This window comes from Dysidea avara, chromosome 7 (assembly GCF_963678975.1).
Source record: "Dysidea avara chromosome 7, odDysAvar1.4, whole genome shotgun sequence".
NCBI lineage: Eukaryota > Metazoa > Porifera > Demospongiae > Dictyoceratida > Dysideidae > Dysidea > Dysidea avara.
The window spans coordinates 4,527,242-4,553,269 of record NC_089278.1 but is presented as its reverse complement, the minus strand read 5'-3'; the positions used below and the strand labels follow the sequence as shown (position 1 = coordinate 4,553,269).

Sequence of the window (26,028 nt, the reverse complement as noted above, 5' to 3'; positions counted from 1 at the left end):
AGGGATGTTCAACAAAACTAGAGCCCGTAGAGAGATGCGTGGGACCATGCAGATAGCTGCGACCATTGCCAAATTTAGCTAATCAGCCATGCAAGTCTTATACGATATAAGGACCGACCCACGCGGGAGAGTTATAGCCAGTCACGTGTGTGGTAAACCTGAAGCTCGACTTGGAGAATGGTGAACATGAAGTGGCCTGTACTAGTGATTTTACTGGAGAACGTTTTGTCATGTAGTTGTCAAACATCGTTCACTATCACTCGTTCTGAGTCTGGAGATGAAGTACAATCATCGATGACCAGTACTGAGTACTGTACGGCAATACACGGCTACCTTGATGGTTCACAGTGTAAATGTGACTTTCGGAGGACGTTTTCATTAGACAGTCAAAAGTGCATCGATTATTACAATGGTAAACTTTAGCTAGCTATCATGTTCTGGTGTACCAGTTTTGTTCCGTCGGATATATAGGCGGCTCATATAATGATGTCACGTTTAATTTTGAAAGCTGACTTGAACTGCCGCATCCTCAACTGATTTTTGTTTATAACAAATGAGATCAAGGTCACTAAATCTATACTTGCAGACAGATTTTTGACTTAATTAGCTGGCTTCTGGTGTTTCAATTTCTTCTTCAAGGAGAATTTTCATAACAAGAGATTGCCCAGAATGGGCAGGGGAATCTTGAATGTTGACCACTTAACTTATAACTTACAGTAACTCATCCAAAATTTTCATGCCTTTTGGGTGAAAATGACAGACTAGTTATATTTTAAACATAAGGGTGTAGAATAGCAAGGGGCGTGCCTGTTGTCTAATGCACAAGTACTAAAAATTCAGTAATAAGCCACAGACTAATTGACAACCATAATATTTCCATCAATGTAAAAGATAACCTGTTTTTCCATGTGACTTAATTGGGAAGCCTTATGCAAACTGTACAGAGCACCCTTAAATCTTTTATTTATTGCTGTTTTTTTTTCTCTTGCCACACCCACTTATGGGGCATTTTATTACCCTATCCATGGCTGTGTGAGTCTGAGGACCCACTCACTTACTATTTATTTTTGTATCTTGACTATGTTATTCATCGGTTTTCTCTCTGATTTGTAAATTTAATATATAATGAGGTAATCAGATTTTCTGAAAATTCATCTTGTCACTGGTTATGGCAAAGGTTACTGGAATAAAGTGGAACAGCAGCTGTGAAAGAAAACAATTTGACAAATTGTGCTGTTAGTTACACAAATTTCAGAAGGTTACAACAAGTTGTAACCAATGGTAGCTTATGTTGCTGTATTTTACTGTTTTACTGTAATGAACTGTTAGTTATTGGTACATGTAGACATTGATACTGTACTATATTACTATACATGTGTTAATCAACTATGCAAAGAATTTTTTGCTAGTAGCTAAAAATTATTTCAAAAATATTACAGTAAGATCAGCATTGTAAAGTTGTATACAGTAAGATATCCATAAAGTTGTAACTTGTGTAACTGGTTACAATGGTGTATTTCAGGGTTTTCAAGTGGAATATTAAGCCACATATCAATTTATTTTATGATACCAAGTTCAAAGGAAAAAGTTAAGCTAAATTCCATGCACCATGCATGAGTAGGATATCATAGTTATGAGGCTGAGCAAAGCTGAGGCTGAGGTGTTGATATCTAGATATCCTACTGGGGTTTATCTGGCTTCTATCCCACACTTTGAAGCAGTCAAGTTCACAAACAACGTGTCAATAATGCTAGACAAGCATGCCAGTTGTGTATAGCTTCAACCACAGATAATATATACCTCTGGAGGTATATATTATCTATGCTTCAACCTTTGCTGAGCTAGTTTTACAATGTGTATGGCTTCACTTCTTGCTGAGTTTGTAGTTTTATAATATATGTGTAAGGCTTCAATTTGCTATGAATGCACTTCTTTCAATTGAATGTGTAAATATGTTGTCTTCCATATATGCACTGGGGTTCAACTGCCATTCCCAGGGTTAACCACCATATACCCCCAGTTTTCACTTTGATGTAGGGCTTCAGTGGGATAGAAGTGTGCTTTATTTTTCAAAGTGTGCCATACTTTCCATCACAGTGGGGGTAATTGTGGTTATTCCAGTGTCTCCATTGGTCATGTTTATGGTTGTGTCATATTCAGACAAAGTGTGCACTTTATTGTCATACAAAGGAACCCATTAACAAAGCTGTCAACAACATTAACAAAGCTGTCAACAACATTACCAGAGCAATTAAATAATTATACCATTTAGTCTTAAATTGTTCAGCTATATAGCCTTCCTTAGCTGTTCTCCTCGTCCTCCTGTCCCACTGAATTCTGAATCTGATGGATCACAGTTCATGTGATAACTCAGCGTTAATGACTACAAATTAAGCTTCTGCTAATCACAAGTAGGCACTAGTCTTCTCGCTGCCATTGTGGCGTTCCAGGTTGTATTAAACGGTTACTTCTTGATTGCAACTCTGGATTTCCAAGCACTATATTTGGCTCAACTGAGTGCTATATTTTCCATTATGCAATTGCCTTTGTGCTTTATCTAGTATTATAGTGGAATTACAAACATTTGTGTGCGCCATTAATTTGTTGTTAATCGCTATGGTGACATTGTTGACAGCTTTGTTAGTAGGGGTAATTGTGGTCATTCCAGTGTCTCCATGGATTGTATTTATGGTTGTGTCACATTAGGAAACTAAAGTAGGCTTTGAAAATATAGCACACTTTAGCACAGTATGGAATATAAAGCAACTTTTCCCATTTGAACTGATAGATGATATCATACATTAGCAACTAATGGCTATGCACACAAATATTTGTAATTCCACAGCGATAATTAGCTATACATCATAAATTTTTCACTAAACTGTCCATCATTGTAAGTCCAGCGAATTCTTCACAGTGGCAACTTGACATTAACGCCTTCAACATTGTTGCATTGATGGCCACTCTTGAACAATGATTACATAGCTGTACAAGCTGTACATCAGTACTCACGTACACTATAGCTAGCATCCTGTCCCGGTACTAAGTGAATTCAGGATCTGATGGATCACAAATCATGTGATAACTCAGCATTAATTACTATAAAGTAACCTTCTGCTAATCACGAGTAGTGGGAACTGGAACTCAAGGCAGCATCAATGTTCATGGTGATGTTCGCTTTCCAGGTTAGCTGCTTGTGTCTTTCACTTTATACCAAGTTCCCCTGTGCAATGTGCCATACTTTTCTCGAGTGCACTGTTCTTTCACAGTGCTTGAATTATGAAGGTATACAAAATTCTCAGCATGAAAACGTGGGAGGGTGGAGGAGTAAAGTAGCTATCACTTTCAAGGGTTGTAATATTAACCATCAGAGTTTAAGTCATCAGTTTGCAATATTAAGTACATATGTATGTGGTGTTTGCCTTAACATCTTACAAATCCAGAGCAAAGATTATTCCCTATGCCCAGTCAGTATTTTGGCCGCAACAAGCAGTCTCACTTCTAGCTCTTGGATGTTGGAGGTTAGTAGACTGAATATAACAACAGACTGTCTTGAAAATTATTAATACCTTCAATTTGAGTTCTGTTCTTTCACTCATTAGCTAGCTTCAGTTTCTTCATGGTGTACGCATGCGCATGCGTGCACTGCACTTATAATTAATCCAGCACCAATCAGCACAAATCACTGAGTCGTTTGAACGATGCCATAGGACTTTACAGGCTCATTTTTCACAGTGTATAATGCAGTCAAACACTCTCCCTCTCCCATTTTATACTTTTGATTTAATTTATATACTTGAAGATATTGATAATGGTTGCTCAAGTTGTGGTCAGAAGCAGTGAACATTGTTACTATGTTTTGTTTACATACCGTATAGCTGGTAATTTTCGAAAGGTTTTTATTTTCGGATATTTCGAAGAGGCCCTTCTCTTCAAAAATAAATTCCCACAAGTGAAAGCAACCGTACAACTTTCGGCGATTCGTTCGTGTATTCCTCGAGTTTTAGCTCAGTATTGCTGATGATAATGGGTAAACTGTATCATTACTGTACCAATAACCAGAAAACCGGTGATCCAGAATGGGAATTGATGCCGTTTGCTCTAGAATCTATGGTGATTAGGATACTATGAGCTAGCTTAGTCTTGCGCAGCCAGACCACTATTTCTCCCCACGGCGCTTATCGATTAGAGATTATAAGCGCCTATTTCGAGCAGGCGCTTATAATCTCTAATCGATAAGCGCCGTGGGGAGAAATAGTGGTCTGGCTGTGCGAGACTAGAGCTAGCTATGATCGAGCGTGATCGTGCCAGTGAGTTCACTCCACCCGAGACTCCCTCAGTCTTCTCTCCAGTGCACAGGAATGGGGATTATTTCATCAGTAAGTCAGTTTTCGGCAAACATTCACGCATCTTCATAATTTGTGACACGAATTTCCGTTTATTTGAAATCCATCCGGACTTCGAAATATGCACTCTTCAAAAATTAAATCTTTCGAAATTCAGATTTTGCTTATTGTACGAAAATTTCTGTTTCGAAAATAACCCGCTATACGGTAAATGGATGTGTCCTAGGAATATCACAGAAATATGATTATTAAGGACCACAATCGAAAACTTGTAGACACTGAGAAGATGGACTAGAAAATCAATAAAAGGTGCAATGCCTATTATACCGATGATAAGACTACTTCATGTGTTTCTAATTGTTTTGTGTGTCTTGTGTGTACCTCAAGTCGATGGTTCTCTATACCAGTTAAAGCACTTCCTAGGCTCGTGCTATACGTCAATTATAACACTCAAAGAGTGGTCTCAAGTTGAAATACGGCACTCAATTTCAACTCGTGCTATGTTTGTCTCTCGCCCACTCATTTATGTGTTATATTTAATGTATAGCACTTGTGGCTGTGCTTTAACTCTTACTTAAAGCACTTGCATGGGTGAAGATCAAACAAATAGGTGTGCTATTATTTCCATAAAGCACTGAATGGAAAATACAACACTGCATACAGAAAATACAGCACTGTTGCTCACATGCATAACTTTTTAAATCATCAGAAGTAACCAAAAAGATACTATTTGTTTGTTTACTACCACACCTGACACTTACTGATTGTCTGATGGCTGAAAACCGATGCTGTTCGAGTTCACGAAATGAATACTCCAAACAAGACAACAAGATAGCACTTTAATCCAGTTAAAGTACCACTAAGCTTGTACAATATGAAAATAAAAGCACTCAGGCTTGGTCACTAGCCTAATACAGCATTCCTCAGTCATTCTCCTCGTCCTCCTGTCCCACTACTATGTGTATTCTGGATCTGACAGATCACAAATTGTGTGATAACTTGGCATTAAAGACTACAAATTAATTTTCTGCTAATCATAAGTAAGTTCTAGTTTCTCACTGCCATTGTGGCATTCCTGGTCATGATAAATAAACTGTATTAACGGTTTACTTCTTCTTGATTGCAACTCTGGATTCATCCATTAAACCAGTTAAAGCACTGCTTACGCTTGTGCACTACAGAAAATATACCACTCAGGTGTGGTCTCAAGTCAAATATAGTACTTGGCTTCACCTTGTGCTATATTTGTCTCTTGACCACACCCTCATGCTGTATTTTCCATATTGCACTTGCCATGGAGTATTTAAAGCACTGCAATGAGTGCAATATGGAAAATATATAGCACAAGGGTGTGATCAAGAGACTAATATAGAAGTGAGTCTATATTTGGCTCGAGTTCACACATTTTCCGTAGTGCACAAGCATTCACAGTGCTTTAACTGGTTATTAAGCCTGTCCAGGGGTCTCATACTGACTGCTCTGTGGCTATCAGTACTCCTGAGTCTAGGTCCATGTATGTATATTGTATAGCTTTTGTCTTAATCATAAGACATCTTTCATCATAATGGTTTTCTCTCTCTCTTTTGTACCAGTTAGCTCAGATTGACTACTTCTTTTAGTCTTTTCAGGTCGGCAAACAGTCTTATAGTGTAAGTCCCTGAACAATGCGAAATTACCGACATGATACCACAAATCAATAAAATTAAATGGCTCCTGAGAAACTCTATGATACATGCCAACAGTGATATCCCAAAAGACACCAGTAGAGCTGAAGCAACATCTAGCAGTAAAAAAATAAAGCCTGTAGCATTAGCCATTTATTGAGTTACACTTGTATGAAGGAATCAGGTAATCATTCAGGTAGTTTGTTATTAAAAAGAAAATAAATTTTGAAAGAAAATTGTAGCAACTTAATATTGTGTTGCATGCACTGAAGGAATGTACGTTTGGGCTTAATTAATACTAATATTGACAAAACGTTATGAAGGATTCAGTCATGAGGCTGGCTTGACCGCTTCTGGACAATGTTTTTTCAAAGTGGCAAAACTCACCACCAAGCCTTTGTGCCTTATAATGTTCAATTGATTTTAAATGAAACTATGGGTAGGTAGCTATTACCATATATAGCAGTGCATGAAATGTACTATCATCAGTGATTATGTATGTGTTTCGTCATATAGTTCCACAATTTCGATTTTCAAGACTTGGTTTAAATTCTGATGTCAGTGTTAGTGTTGTTAGTATTGCCACTGGTGTGGATGGTGTCAATCATATGTTAGAGTTTACAGCATCATCAAGTGTACTACCAATAGTGCAGGGTACAGCCAGTACTCCCCTACCAACTGGGTGTACTGTATCATCAGTAGAATTCAATACTTACACTGGATGGATAGTACAAAGCTTTAATGGATTTTCATTAGCAGAACATAACTCTCATGTTTATTTGGAGGTGAGTTAGACACATAGTAAGTAAAACACTATTGTTCACTTGTACACTGTTAGGTTACTGAGTTACCTTCAGCTGGTGCTGAGTTCTTTAGAGCTCAGTTTGTGAGATTGAGCATTTCCTGTCCAAGTATCACTGGCTTACTTATGTTCAAATTTGGTAGTGGATCTCAAACATTTACTCCTTCACAATCAGGTATGTTAGCATGGTGGTCATAGTACTTGTCTATAAGTTTTTCTACATTGTAGATCCATGTAATCCTAATCCATGTGATAATTCTGGATCTTGCACTGCAAATGGAAACAGTTTTACCTGTAGTTGTGTTGATGGGTTTCTTGGTGTATCATGCCAGTCAACTGACTACTGTGCCAATAATTCATGCCAAAACAATGGCTCTTGTGTGAATGGCATAGGAACACACTTGTGTCGCTGTATAGAAGAGTTTGCTGGACAATCTTGTGAAACATATGTTGGAGATATCGAAGACCGATGTGATGGTGATGAGTATGATAATCTATACAGCATCGATGATAATAGCAACAGAATCTGTTCATCATTTTCTATAGATCGAATGGACAGAGGTGATAGTGTCAACACTCCATTAAGTAGTGTAGAATATTGCTCTAGTATCAGAGCTTACTGTCCTGATGGTAGTTGTTCTTATTGCCAATGTGAATTCAGACTTAGCTACAGACATGATCTACGAAGATGTGATGATTATTACAATGGTTTGTATGTAGATGAAGTATATATTGTTTACCACCATCTTTTCTTGTAAATGATAAAGTTGAAACAAAGAAAGTAGTGAATTCTGTGGCATTTATTTATTTTGTGTTTACTAGTTTAGCTATAAAGGTAAGAAGACGACTAGGCCTACAAAACAGGAGAACGAGAGGAAAAAAACACAATTAATACATTATTGTACTAGCTACAAAAGAAAGAGAAAAAAACAAGAAATAAAATTGGAATTATAATATATAGATGATGATGATTAGAAGTGGCACAGTGGGGTACAGGGGTCCAAAACAAAAAAAGTGTAATGCTTTGGAGGATTGAACCCAGGATCCACTATGCTTTAAGCTATAGTCCTACCACTATGCTACGCTACTACCAGTTACTCACTTTTCTTAATGTGTACCTTATAAATGTGGAGAGCCTATATATGTTAGCTAGCAATGTACACCCAGGTCAAGAGGAAACCAAAGCAACCCTAACCCAACTAATTTTAGGTAAACATAATGATGTCTTTCATACTCTGCATGAAGGCAAGTTCGAAGTGAGCTAGGGTTGACCAGACTTTTGCTGGACCACTTGCTTACTTACTCCAACCCGTGAACTCACCAAAAACCACCTTCATACAACTAATGTGTTTGATTCTATAGTTATGGTGGATGATTGTTGTGTAAATAGCCACTACACAGAGTTGGGGAAGTTACCTTTTCAAAGTAATATATTACATAATACTTTCTACACAATGAAATATATTACAGTTACATATTACTTAAAATAAAATGTAACTTAATAATATTACATATTAAGTTAATTGTGAAATGTAACTTAATATTATTAGCTGTAAATATTAAAGTTACTGAATGCAAGTAACTTCACTTACTTTAATATTATGAATTAAATTAACACTTCAGCATATATGCCAGCAAACCACATGTTTTCACACAGACGGTGGGCATTAATAGCAATGGTCTATGTGGTCATGTGGTACGCATCAGTCCAATGGACTGGGCAGCATCCTTTAATATAGGTGGAAGGTTAATGGATTGAGGTAATGGATCACTGAGTAGTAGTAAAAAGCAGTATAAAAGCCATTTGTAATGCATTACTGGCTCATTGTTGCTCGTAGTATTACTCGTTACATCGCGCTGATTGCTACTCGTTACCTGGCTCGTTACGTAATATTATTACTTTGTTCATTACTAGTAACAAGTTAATAGTTTCTAAAAGTAACTTAAGTTATATTACATGCATTTCACAATGTAACGCGTTATATTACTTCAACTCGCAAATTGTAATATATATTATGTAACGCGTTATATTTCGTAACACGTTACCCCATCTCTGCCACTACATATATTAAATGGACTAGAATTCCAAAGGAAAATACTATTAACAAAAAAGGAAAACCTATAATGAATTTGTAAAGGACGATTTGCACAAAAAGGATAGTGTGTGGGATCAAGTTATTTAACTGAGTGGCATGACCTTATTCAGATTCTATATACTATGTTATATGGATATGTTATCTGCTTGTTGTCTACTTTATATGGATCATTGGCTATTACTGCTGATTATGCATGTGTTTGTACCCTAGAATGCTCCTTGCGGTTTTCAAGGCTAACACTGAATGTGGACACTGGTGTATCTACTGTTGGTTTTGCTGAAGATGGTGATGGTGGATATGAAATATCATTTGAGGCTACTTCTTATCCATTACCAATAGTTCAAGGAACTGCAGACTATGCACTACCTCCTCACTGTGTAATAAGTTCTCTAGCAGTGAATCGTGCTACAGGATGGAGAACTGTGGATCATGGAGGGTTTAGCTTGCAATATAATGGACAAGATACATTTTTGGAAGTAAATATTTCAAACTTATATTAATATTCAATAAATTTTCCCACAATACATAGATTGATGGACAGCCATCTCTTGGAATTAATTTTTTCAACAGTGAGTTTGTAAGATTAAACATCTCCTGTCTAGGAAGAAGTTTAGGCTGTTTACCAATGAAATTCAGTGGTTCTAAAACTTCTACATATTGTAAGTCTGCAACAGTATGTTTTGTAATGCTTCACTTTTCTTGTGTTTTATAATTATAGCAACTGATTTTTGCAGTATTATAAACCCTTGCAATAATGGAGCTACCTGTGTTTCCAGTGATAGTTCATTTACATGTAATTGTGCACCAAATTACAGTGGACTACTTTGTGATGACTTTGACCACTGCTCCTCACAACCTTGTCAGAATGGTGCAACTTGTGTAAACTCTAGAGACTCCTACACTTGTAATTGTCCAGATGGTTTTGAAGGAATTGACTGTGACCATGTCACTACAAGTTGTGAGGTAGATAGCTGTGCCAACGGTGGAACGTGTAGTCTTAATGGAGACAGTATCACATGTAATTGTGTTGAAGGGTTTACAGGAGCTGTATGTGATGAAGATGTTGATGACTGTGTGAACAATTCATGTGAGAATGGTGCAACATGTAGTGACTCAGGGATCAATTCTTATACCTGTATTTGTGCCAATGGCTACAGTGGGGAATACTGTGATATAAATATTGATGATTGTGATCCCAACCATTGTCGTAATGGGGCAACTTGTGTTGATGCAGTAGCAAACTTTTCATGTCAGTGTGCAGAAGGATTTACAGGTCATCTGTGTCACATAAATAATGGTGGTGGTTGTGCTACAAAATCTTGTGAAAATGGAGGTACTTGCATCGGTGGCAGTGATGTGGTTTACTGTCAGTGTGTAAGTGGGTTTACTGGACAGCAATGTGAGACAAACATTGATGATTGTAGTCCCAATCTTTGCGAGAATAATAGTACTTGTACTGACGGAGTTAATGGTTTTACTTGCAGCTGTGAGGAAGGATTTACTGGTGACAACTGTAACACTGCTATTGACCACTGTGATCCAGACCCTTGTCAAAATGGTGCTACTTGCATCAATGGTGACCTGTCGTTTACCTGTAACTGTCCTGAAGGTTTCACTGGTCAATTATGTGATGAAGTAGATGATTGTGTTGATAACTTGTGCCAAAATGGAGCAACTTGTGTAGATGGTACTGACTCCTACACATGTAGTTGCGTTGATGGGTTTATTGATGCATTTTGCCAGTCCACTGACTACTGTGCCAGTACTTCATGCCAAAACAATGGCTCTTGTGTGAATGGCATAGGAACACACTTGTGTCACTGTATAGAAGAGTTTGCTGGACAATCTTGTGAAACATATGTTGGAGATATTGAAGACCATTGTGATGATGATGAGTACGATAATCTCAACAGTATTGATGATAATGGCAGCAGAATCTGTTCATCATTTTCTATAGATCGAATGGACAGAGGTGATAGTGTCAACACTCCATTAAGTAGTGTAGAATATTGCTCTAGTATCAGAGCTTACTGTCCTGATGGTAGTTGTTCTTATTGCCAATGTGAATTCAGACTTAGCTACAGACATGACCTACGAAGATGTGATGATTATTACAATGGTTTGTATATGTAGATGAAATGCATTGTTTACTTTTCTTGCAAGTACTGAAGTTGCAACAAAGAAAGTATTGGGTTTTGTTGTATTTGCTTGTTTTATTTTTATTAGTTTAGTCTTTGAGGTAAGGAGGCTACTAGGCCTACAAAGTAGGAGAAACAAAGACAATCAGTACATTATATAATAGTTATGTTATATCGTATATATTTAGAATTACAATATATAGATTATTAAAAGTGGTACAGTGGGATACAAAGGGTCCCAAACAAACAAAAAAAGTTAAACACTTTGGAAGTTTGCACCCAGAATCCCCTACATGTCAGCTATAGTTCTATCACTATGCTGTGCCACTATGCCATAGTTACCCACTTTCCATAATAACACAACCCTAATCCAACTAACTTTAGATTTACCTATTAATAGATGTCTTTCACTGTCTGCATGTATAAAGGTAGCTAATGAATTCAAGTTGAGCTAGGGTTGGCCCGGCTTTTGCTGGGACACTTGCTTTGCCTTACTCCAACCCTAGCTTGCCTCAAACTAACCAAAACTACTTTCATACAACTAGTATAGAGTTATGGTGGATGGTTGCTGTATGAATAGCCACTCTATATATTAAATGGACTAGAATTCCAAAAGAAACTAAAACTATCAACAAAAAGGAGAACCTAGATTACAAAGGACTGTTTGCACAAAAGAGAGTGTGTGGGATCAAGTTATTTAACTGAGTGGCATAACCATATTCTGATTCTATATACTATATATAGATATGTTATCTGTTTTAAATTGATGTTGTCTGCTTTATATGGATGTTGTCTACTTTATATGGTTTGTTGACTATTACCGTTGATTATGCATGTTTGTACCCTAGAATGCTCCTTGCGGTTTTCAAGGCTAACATTGAATGTGGACACTGGTGTATCTACTGTTAGTTTTGCAGAAGATGGTGATGGTGGATATGAAATATCATTTGAGGCTACTTCTTATCCATTACCAATAGTTCAAGGAACTGCAGACTATGCACTACCTCCTCACTGTGTGATAAGTTCTCTAGCAGTGAATCGTGCTGCAGGATGGAGAACTGTGGACCATGGAGGGTTTAGCTTACACTATAGTGGACAGGATGCATTTTTGGAGGTAAATATTTCAAACTGATATTAATATTCAGTAAATTTTCCCACAATAAATAGATTGATGGACAGCCATCTCTTGGAATTAATTTTTTCAACAGTGAGTTTGTTAGATTAAACATCTCCTGTCTCGGAAAAATTTTTGGCTGTTTACCAATGAAATTCAGTGGTTCTAAAACTTCTACATATTGTAAGTCTGTAACAGTATGTTTTGTAATGCTTCACTTTTCTTGTGTTTTTATAATTATAGCAACTGATTTTTGTAGTATTATAAACCCTTGCAATAATGGAGCTACCTGTGTTTCCGGTGATAGTTCATTTACATGTAATTGTGCACCAAATTACAGTGGACTACTTTGTGATGACTTTGACCACTGTTCCTCACAACCTTGTCAGAATGGTGCAACTTGTGCAAACTCTAGAGACTCATACACTTGTAATTGTCCAGATGGTTTTGAGGGAATCGACTGTGACCATGTCACTACAAGTTGTGAGGCAGATAGCTGTGCCAATGGTGGAACATGTAGTCTTAATGGAGACAGTATCACATGTAATTGTGTTGAAGGGTTTACAGGAGCTGTATGTGATGAAGATGTTGATGACTGTGTGAACAATTCATGTGAGAATGGTGCAACATGTAGTGACTCAGGAATCAACTCTTATACCTGTATTTGTGCCAATGGCTACAGTGGGGAATACTGTGATATAAATATTGATGATTGTGATCCCAACCATTGTCGTAATGGGGCAACTTGTGTTGATGCAGTAGCAAACTTTTCATGTCAGTGTGCAGAAGGATTTACAGGTCATCTGTGTCACATAAATAATGGTGGTGGTTGTGCTACAACATCTTGTGAAAATGGAGGTACTTGCATCGGTGGCAGTGATGTGGTTTACTGTCAGTGTGTAAGTGGGTTTACTGGACAGCAGTGTGAGACAAACCTTGACGACTGTAGTCCTAATCCTTGTGAGAATGGGGGTAATTGCACTGATGAACTTAATGGCTTTATGTGTAGCTGTGAAGAAGGCTTTACTGGTGACAACTGTAACACTACTACTGACTACTGTCCTTGTCAAAATGGTGCTACTTGCACAAATAGTGAGGCATCATTCTGTATCTGTCCTGAAGGTTTCACTGGTCAATTATGTGATGAAGTAGATGATTGTGTTGATAACTTGTGCCAAAATGGAGCAAACTGTGTGGATGGTACTGACTCCTACACATGTGGTTGTGCTGATGGATATACAGGTGACTATTGTGAAACTGACAGTGATGATTGTGCAGGCTACCCTTGTGTTAACGGTAACTGTACTGATCAAGTTAATGGATATAGTTGTAGTTGTAGTGATGGTTACACTGGGTTGAATTGTGATGAAGATATTGATGAATGTGTTATTAACCCTTGTAACAATGGAGTGTGTAGTAATACTGATGGTAGTTTTGTGTGTAACTGTACTGCTGGATTTATGGGTGAAGATTGCAGTGAAGGTAATGAGTAGCTCTATGAGCATGTCTGTTTCATTATTACATTACTAATATTGGTATCTGTCCTACGTGCAGGACTGTCTCCACATTAAACGTATTAACGCTGTGAGCAGAAACCAAGTATTAAACACCATGCCATCGCTGCTATGTAGCATACTTTGAAGAGCATGAGGTTTCCTTATGCTATCCTGCAAGCATACAGGCCTGCATACAGACCTACCAGTGCCTTCAACGTGCTATAAAGAATAAACAAAAGTAGTGGTACCTGCTTTACACATAATAATAATTGGGAACCAAGCATAAATGTGACCGGATTTATACTTTACTCTTATAGCTGTATGTAACAATCCTTGGTGTTGGTTTTTTTTTAATTCTATTTTTTTCTGCACTAGTCGGTCTGCCCTTGCCACCACCCCCAGCACTGGCTGTCAGAATGCTGGACAGCTGCATCACTTGAATCAAGGTTATGCTTGGAGTAGGATACATTAATATTAGATACTATAGTTAATTGTGTTGATGATTGATGATTCTGCAAACACATCACAGCAAATCATATTAAAGAAAAACACAACCTACATTGCAGCTAGAAGAAACTTTTGCCATAGTTAATACACAGCCAACATGGAGGAAAATTTCCTAAACACATGCAGCTAGCAGTAAGACATATGCTACCAGTAGTCACAAACACCAATGTTGAAAACCATGTATGCTCTCTCCACTTCCCGAATACGTTCTTAAACTGTTAAAACAAATATATTTCAGGGGTGTTCTAACTACATTTGTTATGGGGTTCCCCTGGGGGTGTTTAATTACAGTCCACAGGATGTAATGAACCTCTCCTAGAATGCTCAGTAATACTCTTAGGGTGTCTAGATTTAAAAAAAAATACATTCTTTGTGAGGTTCATTGATGGTGAAAATGTGAACTAGTGCATCTCCAAAGGATCACAATCATCAATGTTAAGCAACTGCAATGAAAATGTAAACAACTTAAAGTTAACACACTTGTATCAATGATCTTCTTTGCTACTAAAGGTTACCAGTTTGTATTTATATCTAACATCTAAGTGTGTACTTCGATTGTGAATTTTTAATGACTACACCCTGTTGGTGTGCTAAAACACTCCTAATTGTACAACACACCCTTTTGGTGTGCTTACACACCCCTAAAGGTGTATATGTGTAGTAGAACACTGCTACTAGGGTGTAACTGAACACCACAGTTTTAACAGTATGTGAGGAATGACTATAGGACTGCACTAAAAAGACTAACATAAAAAATGCATGTTGCCTATTTTTTACCCCTAAACTTTCTAACAACAACATCAAGGTGTCCTAACACCTCGCTCAATGGATGTCCAGTTCTCTCTCTACTGTGGTGAATAGATCCACCATGTAGACAACTAATGGCATGCTACACACAAAAGGATTTACCACATACATAAATCTGAGGCAGGTTAACAGGCTGCCATCTGATGCACAAAGCATCACAAAACTCCTCTTGTGCGAATAGTGGAACTTTGTTGATCCAGAAGTGTGTCAATGTCTAGAACCATATGGTGGTGTTGCTTGTGCAGACAGTATATATGTAAACTTACCATGTTGTTGTATATTACACAGTTGTCTGCTATGAGGGTTACTGTGCAAGTGGTGGGAGTTGTTCAGCTGGTTCAACTGGTCTGACATGCCTGTAAGTAAATATTTTACCTTTTTTGTTTATGCTGATGATTGTCATTTTGATTAGCTGTTCTCAAGGTTTTATTGGTCAGCGTTGTGAAACACAAGACCGTGCAGTCACTGGCCGTAGTACTCAAGATGACTCTCAAACAGGTATATATATTGTTCCAAATTAGAAGAAAATAATAAGGTTTCAGATGCATGTATACACACAACTTAAGGTACAGCAGTTGGAGTTTCAGTTGGGCTGGTGGTAGTTCTAATAGCAGTTGCTGTATTGGTTATTATTGCAATAATGGTATACGCAAGGTATGGTTGATGTTATACCAAAGCATAAGCCTACTACTATTGTTAATTTGTTTTCTTTCATAGATATCATGTTCGATCAAAACAGAATTATCTTAATGATCTTGAACAAGTAAGTGTACATGTTTTAAGTATTGTAATGTGGTAGGGGCTCTATTATTGTGGGTAGTGCTGAAACGATTATTTCGTTATTTGACTATTCGGTCGGTATGACACTATTCGATTCATTAACACAGTATTTGAATAATCATCAACACTTTGTACACTTGAAACTTAAGATTGTGATATATCTATGCTGTAAAAACTCTGTTTTTGATAATATACTGTAGAAGTAGCTCTTACGCTTTACCTTGCTCACTAACAAAAGGTTTCAGTACTTATTCAACAGAAGTATAAGCTTAAAGATTAATCGAATATTCAGTCGTTTTGGTCACAACTATTCGAATAGTAAAAATTGCTATTCATTTCAGAACTAATTGTGGGTGGTAAATATTTATAGGGTATCTTTTACATTTACACTAGCTTCCTGCACAGTGTATTGTGGACACATTTCTTTTGCTTAAATACAATTTACGTGCTATAGTTAAAGATTAAATTTAATCATTGTGTTGAATATTCACTTGTCATATATTTTAAGGATGAAGGAATGCAGAATCCAACCTATGGCACTAATGGTCGATTTATGCCAACAACTGACAATACTTCTAGCAGTGCTGATGGTACAGGCACTTTTAATGAAGCAGCATCCACAGCAAAATCGGAATAACTGATGGAGAATATCAGTAATTGATATCATGTTCACAATCTCTACATACTGTAGCTAGCATTTATATGTTAATCAACTGGATAAGTAACTAGTTAGATGCTTAATACAATGTACATTTGTATATACTACTATTGTAAGCTACTGGATCAGCATTGTGTGAAACTGTATTATATATTATAAATAAATGGTTACTTCATCCAGATATTGTGTAAACTTTGTCTGTGCTACAGAGCATGGATTACCAATGCTAGTCCAACAAAGTGCTGTAGGTATTTTGAAACAGGAAGTTTTCTGCCCAAGAATCACATTAGATACACATTATTATATGTATGTATGTATGTGCATGTGCTTATATGTTTGTACGTGTGTTGTGTGTCTGTCTGTCTGTCTGTCTGTGAGGAGCTATATAACCGTTGGGGAAGTAAATGTACAACTGCATGACCTTGTCTCACGTAGTAGGGGGATTTTCATATAAGACTCAGTGCAGCCAATCAATCACCATTTCTTAAGCAATGTTAGCACCTGACATAGTTGCATGTACTTGCATGGAGATGCTTCAGTTGATTTAATGAAATCAATTTGATTTTGTTTCAGCAAGACTATCTTGGTGAGTGAGAGAGAGAACCATCATTAGAAAACATGTAAAAGCTAAATAAAATACAATATTTAAGATGAGACCTCGGTCTTGTGCGACCACAACTAGCTATAGACTCCATAAGGAGATCTGTGTAGGTATGGCAAAGTTAAGAAATAGAAAATTTGTTTCATTAAATAAAACAAGAATGCTAAACTGCCAACTCACACTGCATTTCTAGAATTCTTTGTGAGCAAGATATGGACATACTAGCTACATTGTCCTGTCTGCTGGAAGACTTGATAGTAACAGATGACTAAAGCTTTTGAAATTCCGAATACAGCTAGGTTGATAGCGGCCTAGCACACAAATTTCCATGCACTGTTTCGGAATAATTAGCAATCTGTAAATGGTCAAATTCTGTAAGTACTCAGTCTTATTATGGCCATGAACATTGGAACAATGACACAATCATGACATGCAGGCTCTAAACAATGTTGTCATAATATGATTTCTTATATGTATAGCTAAGCAGAGTTTGCTTTGATGCTTGTACAGGATAAGAAAACTTGGACTGACTATAAGGCACTTAGGCAGGTACTAAGATGCTTAGCTAAGTTACCAACAGATCATGCATATATCCACCACATTTTACTTCAAGACACTGAAAAAGCTTAACATCTTCCCAAAAGGTGTAGAATCAGCTACTGTGGCACAAGATGATTGTACTAGTGTGATACTTGCAAAAACTTCCAGTAATGAAGCAAGCAATACAGTTGGTTATGCAGAATTACCACAAAAAAAGTTTAAATTACACATGTACTGCATCTCATTCCCAAACATAATAGGTATTTGCACTATTAGTGTAGGCACAAGACTAACATGATATATACCTGTATATATGTGTCATACACAAAAATACAAAATCTTTGCTGTCAAGCCTCCTCCACAGCATTCATGCACTCATCTGCCCTATTAGCAGCAAACCATTCATCAACTGAAGTTAGTGTATATATTGGGATGCAATAGCTCCACTGTGATGCTGTATTGAACACATACATGTGTCACACTAGTACAAAACATACCCCACTGGATATGGCTCCAGTATATATGGTAACAATAATGGGTGGCTAGATTCAGTAGCAGTTGTAGAGTTGTAGCTGTGCTGGTAGCTTCAATGGTAAGTCTATGCCGGGTTGTAGATGGATCATCACTTGGCAAGGAAGCAGAAGTAAAGGCTAACACTGGAGGGTGCAGTAAAAAAACTACTTACTATTTTCAACTAGTATACTGCTCGTCTACTTATGATTTATAACTTATAGGCAAAGCTAAATTACAGTTTACAAAATCACTTGGCCAGTGGCATTCCCACATGTAACAATGATTTTTCTTTTCATACCATTTAATTAATACGGACTTTGGTTTTTCTTCCGGTTTTGGCACACCATTTAGTGCTTAAGGATCTAATGGAGTCTCAGTTTTATCAATGATACAAGGCCTGCTGATTGATGATGAGATATTCAAGGTATATGCAAATGATACCGGTCTCATCATTGACAACATCCATGCCACACATTGCTTTACTAATAAGATAAGTGACGAATCTCTCTCTCCTCACTAGATATCTACCAAATCAGCACCATCCCATGTAATCTTTCCACAGCCAACAGTAAGAGACTGTTTTTTCTGCAAATTCCATTTTATCACCCTAGAGATATTTTTAGTGGGCTAGAATTTGTCCCATGACTTTACTCTCAGTCTCAGAGTTTTCCACTCACATTACATGTTTTGAACTATTTCATTCACTCATCTATTACTTCTTTGGGCTTTTTTCACTAGACAATGTCAGGATGGAAGTGCTGGCTTCTTCAGTTTTGATTCGCAGTTTTGTCCTCTAGCGAGGCATAGACTACTTTAATTAAAGTACGAAATAAAAAAGTAGCTACTTGTTAATCTATAGTTATGCATAGATCATAGAGGACCATAAGGCCTGCCTCTATAATCTATCACTAAGGCTTCAAATTAACACATAAATAACAAAAAAAAACACAGAATTGCTAGTTGGTCAATAGCAGGTACCAGTTGATAAACTGTCACTCATTGGTCGTTTATGTGATGTTTTTTAGCAAATTAAAGATGTCCTATATAGTCAAAAGGATGTCATATTTAGTAAATGAGATGTCCTAAGTAAGATGTCATATTTAGTACATGGAATGTCCTATTTAGTAAATGAGATTCCCTATTTGGTAATTGGGATATCCTTATGTATAGTAAACAGGATGTCCTACTTAAGGCAGTCCATCTATCCCAGGGAAAAAATGTCCTATTAAGTACATGTCTGAATTTGAGAGATGGACACCAGATAACATAAAAGTAGACTACTTTTAATACAGTTAAGTCTTTTCGTCTCAAACAGCACTTGTTTTATAAACTTCTAGAGATATAAGTGGAGAATGGTGAACATGAAGTGGCTTGTACCGGTGATTATACTGGAGAGCGTTTTGTTATGTAGTTGTCAAACATTGATCACCATTACTCGTTCTGAGTCTGGAGATGAAGTACAATCATTGATGACCAGTGCTGCATACTGCACAGCAATACATGGCTACCTTAATGGTTCACAGTGTAAATGTGACTTTCGGAGGACGTTTTCATTAGACAGTCAAAGGTGCATCGACTATTACAACGGTAAACTTTAACAACAATGTTTCGAGCATACTGGTTTTGTATGTTTTTCACCTTGTTTTGCTCACAACTTGAAAGGTTGACTCAAATTGTATCAAGCTCAGCATTTTTTCTGGTATTTGTTTGTCATACAGTATGGTGGTACCGTATGTTTTCATATTCTCACAAAAGCAAATATTGACCTGAAGCCAGGTTCACACTACCTTCACAGCACCTTGGCAGTATTGGTGAGGTACCAACTAGTCCCAAAATTGCAACCCAAAATGCAGTAAGTTGCTACATAAAAAAAGATTTAGTGGAATTTCTGCTGACTGACTAAGTTACTTAGCTACTTACTACTTATACTACTAATGCTTAAAGTTTTATACAGTAAAGCCAATTACAGGTATGATTTTTTCACTGCTGGATATTGCTTCAGCCTGACAAGTGCTTTGCAGTATGTACAATTAATGTACCTCCTTTTTCTTTTTGCTGACAGTGAAAAGAGGAAGCCCTTTGTGGCTGTGCTAGCTGGCTATAATGTTAATGCTTATTGTCCATATTATCCATGAACACCGAAACGATTGCAGATACTGTTCTTCATTTGAAGTGCTGTGTAATGGGCCTAAAACTAAGTGCATTAGCCACTTCCCTTCTCAGTAAGTCATGGTTGTGGCAGGAATTCAAACACAAATTTACTTTTATGGCATGTCTAGTGCCATTCTTTCTTTTGATGTAGTATTGTGTGTGTTCACCACTCATATAGCTAGTCATAACAAGCATAAAGAAAAATAAGCTTGATAAGTATCATGGAAATTGCACTGCTAGGATATTGCACCAGGTTTTGCATGGCAATGGTCTGTTCAGTGCTGGGACACTGGCAGGTGGCTGCCCAGACACTGCTTTTCAGCAGACTCGGAGTGGGGCCAGTAACTGATGACTGGTGAACTCAAAGCAAGCCGATTCTGGTGAAGCTACTGAACTTAACAGACATCGTGCCCACTCTAGTGATTTATGGGCTATGGCTTCTAGCACAACCGTCCCTCATTTTCCATAAAGTTAATTAGGTTTTTTTTTTTAAGTTTGTCTTATTATGCAGTTACAATATATGCATACATATACAAACAATGATTATACGTACTGCAGTAGGTATGCTACTGAGTACAGCCTACACACCCAAACTAGTTAATTGGTTCTGTTTTTCATGTAACTGTATCCCTGGTAAAATACTACAAAATAAACAAGGGAGGTCTTGTACATCTACTGTGGGTTTTTAATCCCTTATCCAGTCATGGCTATAGACTGAAATAGTCCTAGGGATTAAATGTGCCTGCAGGTGTAGACAACTTTCCCTTTTCACTGCATACTTTTTATTTGTAGCTTTACAATCCTATGTGATCCCAAACTTAAAATTCCTTGTGTTTGTGTGTATGATAGGAGTACAACTATTGAATCGGTGGGCCTTGTCAGATTGACATGAGCAAACTGCTTCCTGTAATCTACATTTCCCTACTATAGTTTCAGGTTGACAAACAGTCAGACAAATATATAACGCAAGTACCAATCTGTCCTGAACACCTAACAGGCAACATGAAGCCATTGATGTGATACTATCAATCAACACTAAGCAAAAATAAATGGGACACAAAGGAAACTCTATGATACATGTAGTTATTATATACAAATTTAAGTTATATACATTCCAAAGTGTATAGCTATGAGCCCAGTAAAGTAACAACTGGCAGTAAAAAATAAAAGAAGTCTGTGGCATTATACAGCCATTGCTGATTGAATTATGCTTGTATCATATAACTAGTTAGTATAGGTCAGAAAAAAATTCCATTAATTTTAGTGAAATTTTTTGTAGCAACTTAATGTAATGTCACATTGAAGGCACACATGGGGTTGATTATAATTGTCAAGGTGTTGTGATGGCCAACATTTTTTTTTTCAGAATGATAAAACTCTATAAATCATCAAGCCTTTGTGCTTTATTTCTAATTTAGCTAATTAACATTAAATGAATTAATTTTTAGCATACACCACTGCATGAATTGTACTATTTTCAGTTATAATAGTTTTCACATGTAGTCCCACAGTTTCGATTTTCAAGACTTGGTTTAAATGCTGATGTCAGTGTTAGTGTTGTTAGTATTGCCACTGGTGTGGATGGTGTCAGTCATAGGTTAGAGTTTGCAGCAGCATCATCAAGTACACTACCAATAGTGCAGGGTACAGCCAGTACTCCCTTACCAACTGGGTGTACTGTATCATCAGTAGAATTCAATACTTACACTGGATGGGTAGTACAAAGCTTTAATGGATTTTCATTAGCGGAACGTAACTCTCATGTTTACTTAGAGGTGAGTTAGACACATAGTAAGTAAGTAAGACACTATTGTACACTTGTACACTGTTAGGTTACTGAGTTACCTTCTGCTGGTGCTGAGTTCTTTAAAGCTCAGTTTGTGAGATTGAGCATTTCCTGTCCAAGTATCACCGGCTTACTTATGTTCAAATTTGGCAGTGGATCTCAAACATTTTTAAACATTGACTATTGTAGTCCTAATCCTTGTGAGAATGGTGGTACTTGTACTAACAGAGTTAATGACTTTACATGTAGTTGTGAAGAAGGATTTACTGGCGATACCTGTGGTCAAAACATTGATGACTGTAATCCTAATCCTTGTGAGAATGGTGGTACCTGTACTGATGAAGTTAATGGCTTCACTTGTAGCTGTGAAGCAGGATTTACTGGTGATACCTGTGGTCAAAACATTGATGACTGTAATCCTAATCCTTGTGAGAATGGTACCTGTACTGATGGAGTTAATGGCTTTACTTGTAGCTGTGAAGCAGGATTTACTGGTGATACCTGTGATCAAAATATTGATGACTGTAATCCTAATCCTTGTGAGAATGGTGGTACCTGTACTGATGAAGTCAATGGCTTCACTTGTAGCTGTGAAGCAGGATTTACTGGTGATACCTGTGGTCAAAACATTGATGACTGTAATCCTAATCCTTGTGAGAATGGTGGTACCTGTACTGATGGAGTTAATGGCTTTACTTGTAGCTGTGAAGCAGGATTTACTGGTGATACCTGTGGTCAAAACATTGATGACTGTAATCCTAATCCTTGTGAGAATGGTGGTACCTGTATTGATGGAGTTAATGGTTTTACATGTAGCTGTGAAGAAGGCTTTACTGGTGACAACTGTAACACTACTACTGACTACTGTCCTTGTCAAAATGGTGCTACTTGTGCAAATAGTGAGGCAGCATTCTGTATCTGTCCCGAAGGTTTCACTGGTCAGTTATGTGATGAAGTGGATGATTGTGTTGATGACTTGTGCCAAAATGGAGCAACTTGTGTGGATGGTACTGACTCCTACACATGTAGTTGTGTTGATGGATATACAGGTGACTATTGTGAAACTGACGTTGATGATTGTGCAGGCTCCCCTTGTGTTAATGGTGACTGTACTGATCAAGTTAATGGATATACTTGTAGTTGTGGTAGTGATTACACTGGGTTGAATTGTGATGAAGATATTGATGAATGTGTTAATAATCCATGTAACAATGGAGTGTGTAGTAATACTGATGGTAGTTTTGTGTGTAACTGTACTGCTGGATTTATGGGGGAAGATTGCAGTGAAGGTATGATGAGTAGCTCTATGAACATGTTTGTTTCATTATTACATTATATAGGTTGTATTGACAATACATATGGTCCTGATTGTACCTCGACTTGTACTTGTTTAAATGGAGCTGATTGTAGTCCAGTGACTGGTGTTTGTAATTGTACTACTGGCTATACTGGTGTGTCTTGTGAATCTGGTAAGAATATCACATGATTTTCTATTGTGTTATATTTCATACTTTATACTCTTATAGCTGTATGTACTAATCCTTGTGTGAATGGTGGAACTTGTGTTGAGCCAGAAGTGTGTCAATGCCCAGAACCATATGATGGAGTTGCTTGCGCAGATAGTATGTATAAACTTACCACAAATCATATTATTATATATTATTACTTTTCACAGTTGTGTGTAGTGATAGTTACTGCGCAAGTGGTGGGACTTGTTCAGCTGGTCCAACTGGTGTGACATGCCTGTGAGTAAACTTTTAACCTTTTTTTTATACTGATGTTGGTCATTTTGATTAGCTGTCCACAAGGCTATATCGGTCAGAATTGTGAAACACAAGACCGCTCAATTACTGGCCGTACTACTCAAGATGATTCTCAAACAGGTGTCATGTTTTAAATTAGAAAAAAAAATTTAAATAGGTACACACACCTTAGGTACAGCAGTAGGAGTTTCAGTTGGGCTGGTGGTAGTTCTAGTAGCAGTTGTTGTACTGGTTATTATAATTGCAGTAATGGTGTACACAAGGTATGGTTGATGTTATACCAAAGCATAGACCTACTACTATACTGTTAATTTGTTTCCTTCATAGATATTATATTAGATCAAAACAAAAATATCCTAGTGACATTGAACAAGTAAGTCTTCATGCTTTAGTACTGTAATGACAACAGGTAGAAGCCCTTTCATTGTGGGTGGTGAATATTTTAATAGGGTATCTTTTGCATTTATGCTAACTGCATGCACAGTTATTAGTGGGAATATTTCTTTTGTTTAAATTGTACACAATATAATCATATGTGCAGCTATAATAATGTGCTTGCAATAACCAAAGAACAAATTTAATCTATTCATTTAATTGCCATATATTTTTAAGGATGCATCAATGGAAGGCATGCGGGATCCAACCTATGGCACTCATGGTCAATTTAAGCCACCAACTGATAATACTTCTAGCAGTAATTGATATCATGTTCATGATGTCTACACACTGTAGTATATAGTTTATATAGTCTACTGTGTACATTAGATGCTTAATATATTGTGTATTCTGTTATTGTAAGCTGCTGGATCGGCATTGTGTAACTGTATCATGTCCATGCTTTGTAAACAAAGAGCTAATTAATTTCCAGATTTCTAGACTTTGTAAACTTTCATCTGCTCCTTGGAAGTAGCCTTTATTCAGAGGGTTGCATATATAGGAAAGTTGCACTACTATGTGGTTAATGTACTAAGGCGCTTTTGTCAGAAACAAGCAAAGCTGAGTTATGAACATTTGATATAAGTTGAGAGTTTTAAACAGTTTACAATTTTTTGCTTATATAACTCCACTATCCTATAATGGAATTTTCAAAACTATGTGTTTGTATGATCCTTAGGGTGTTCTACACAAGGCTACACTAAAATGAAATTAATTTTAAAAGTTTCCCAGAGTTGTTACTATGGAACTGAGGTTTCACCTGGGCCAACGGTTGTCCCTGTTGCGAGCTTCATCTATTACTACCTTCCTACTTTACTGAATTTATGTTACTGGAACAAAGAAACTGGAACACTTCCCAGTCACCACAATCTACCTACCACCATGTGTTCAATGCCTGCCTTGTTAGTTTACAGTATAACTATCATCATGATGCTGTATCGACTATCATTCCTCACGACTGAACTACAAGCTGCATTCATAATGGCAAGGTATTTGCTGATGTGGATGGCAAGCGTGCATCAGATTCTCCTTCTCACACAATTCCACCATCCACTCTATGTTGACTAGACATTGTTGTTTATAATGAGGAACTAAAGGTGTTTACTTTAGTGGAGCTTATACCTGCCCATTTGATTTATATATACATTTATACATGGTGATCTTGTGGAGGCATGTAACCATAAAGCAGCTAAACAGAATACCTTCATGTAGTGGTAGAACTTGATTTTTTAGGCTTATATATACCACGCACGCAGAGTGAAAATTGGTTGCCTTGGCCACTATTTTAAGAAGAGCATTGCTATACTGTATGCAGAAGATTACATACTATGATTCTCTCATTGCAAATGAGTATAACTACTTGATAAAGCAGCAGCAATTACCATCTATGCATCTAAAAGAACTTTAGTGATCTAACCTAATTAGGTTTTCTGCTAATTGTAATTTTGCATTATGCCTGTATTGGCTTTGGCCTTATATGTAGTTGCAATGACTGAAGAGACTGATTGTATTTTAATCTCTTCATCAAGTTGACGGCTCAAAAAACAATAGTAATCTACCATACAAGTCACAGCATACAGCCTAAGGGCATACCCATGCAGAAAGGCTCATTTTATTTATATTTATTTAGCTTAATAATTCTTTGAAGTGATATGTGGCATCAGCATGCATAAGATAGCTTGTCCTACACCCTGGATGCACCTATATATTCTGGTGTTTCTCAGAATACAGACTGTTTACATTGTCAGCAGAGGTGTAGCCAAAACCTGGGAAGCCTGGGCTAAAATTTTGGGCACATTTTCATTATTTCCATAGATAGCATTTAGCGCCC

The 26,028-nt window shown here is 37.1% G+C and overlaps 2 protein-coding genes across 3 annotated transcripts in view; one reads left to right on the top strand and one right to left on the bottom strand.

Annotated features, from left to right (window-relative positions):
• Positions 1 to 26,028, bottom strand: part of LOC136260114 (fibropellin-1-like) — a 63,669-nt gene that overhangs the window by 24,069 nt on the left and 13,572 nt on the right. The gene's annotated exons all lie outside the window — the stretch shown is intronic.
• LOC136260361 (neurogenic locus notch homolog protein 1-like) lies at positions 119 to 24,624 on the top strand. Of its 2 annotated transcripts, XM_066054065.1 has the most exons (17): positions 119 to 412; positions 6,527 to 6,795; positions 6,849 to 6,987; positions 7,041 to 7,520; positions 9,119 to 9,384; positions 9,438 to 9,567; positions 9,627 to 11,027; positions 11,895 to 12,160; positions 12,214 to 12,343; positions 12,404 to 13,642; positions 23,340 to 23,468; positions 23,526 to 23,621; positions 23,675 to 23,744; positions 23,797 to 23,882; positions 23,935 to 24,025; positions 24,090 to 24,135; positions 24,375 to 24,624. In XM_066054065.1, the coding sequence occupies exons 1-17, from the start codon at positions 178 to 180 to the stop codon at positions 24,462 to 24,464; spliced, it is 5,163 nt and encodes a 1,720-aa protein (XP_065910137.1). In that variant the 5' UTR covers positions 119 to 177; the 3' UTR covers positions 24,465 to 24,624. The 2 variants fall into 2 exon arrangements, with proteins under 2 accessions (XP_065910137.1, XP_065910138.1); XM_066054066.1 differs by lacking the exons at positions 23,340 to 23,468; positions 23,526 to 23,621; positions 23,675 to 23,744; ... (2 more) ...; positions 24,090 to 24,135; positions 24,375 to 24,624 and adding exons at positions 15,259 to 15,328; positions 15,383 to 15,468; positions 15,537 to 15,624; positions 15,688 to 15,733; positions 16,259 to 16,587 and having other exon boundaries at positions 120 to 412.

Excerpts from the sequence above, each read along its gene's own strand:
- LOC136260361 (XM_066054065.1), top strand. The coding sequence starts at position 178 with ATGGTGAACATGAAGTGGCCTGTACTAGTGATTTTACTGGAGAACGTT. Across the intron at positions 12,344-12,403 it reads TTCTAAAACTTCTACATATT|CAACTGATTTTTGTAGTATT; the intron begins GTAAGTCTGTAA and ends TTATAATTATAG. Across the intron at positions 23,745-23,796 it reads CCAACTGGTGTGACATGCCT|CTGTCCACAAGGCTATATCG; the intron begins GTGAGTAAACTT and ends CATTTTGATTAG.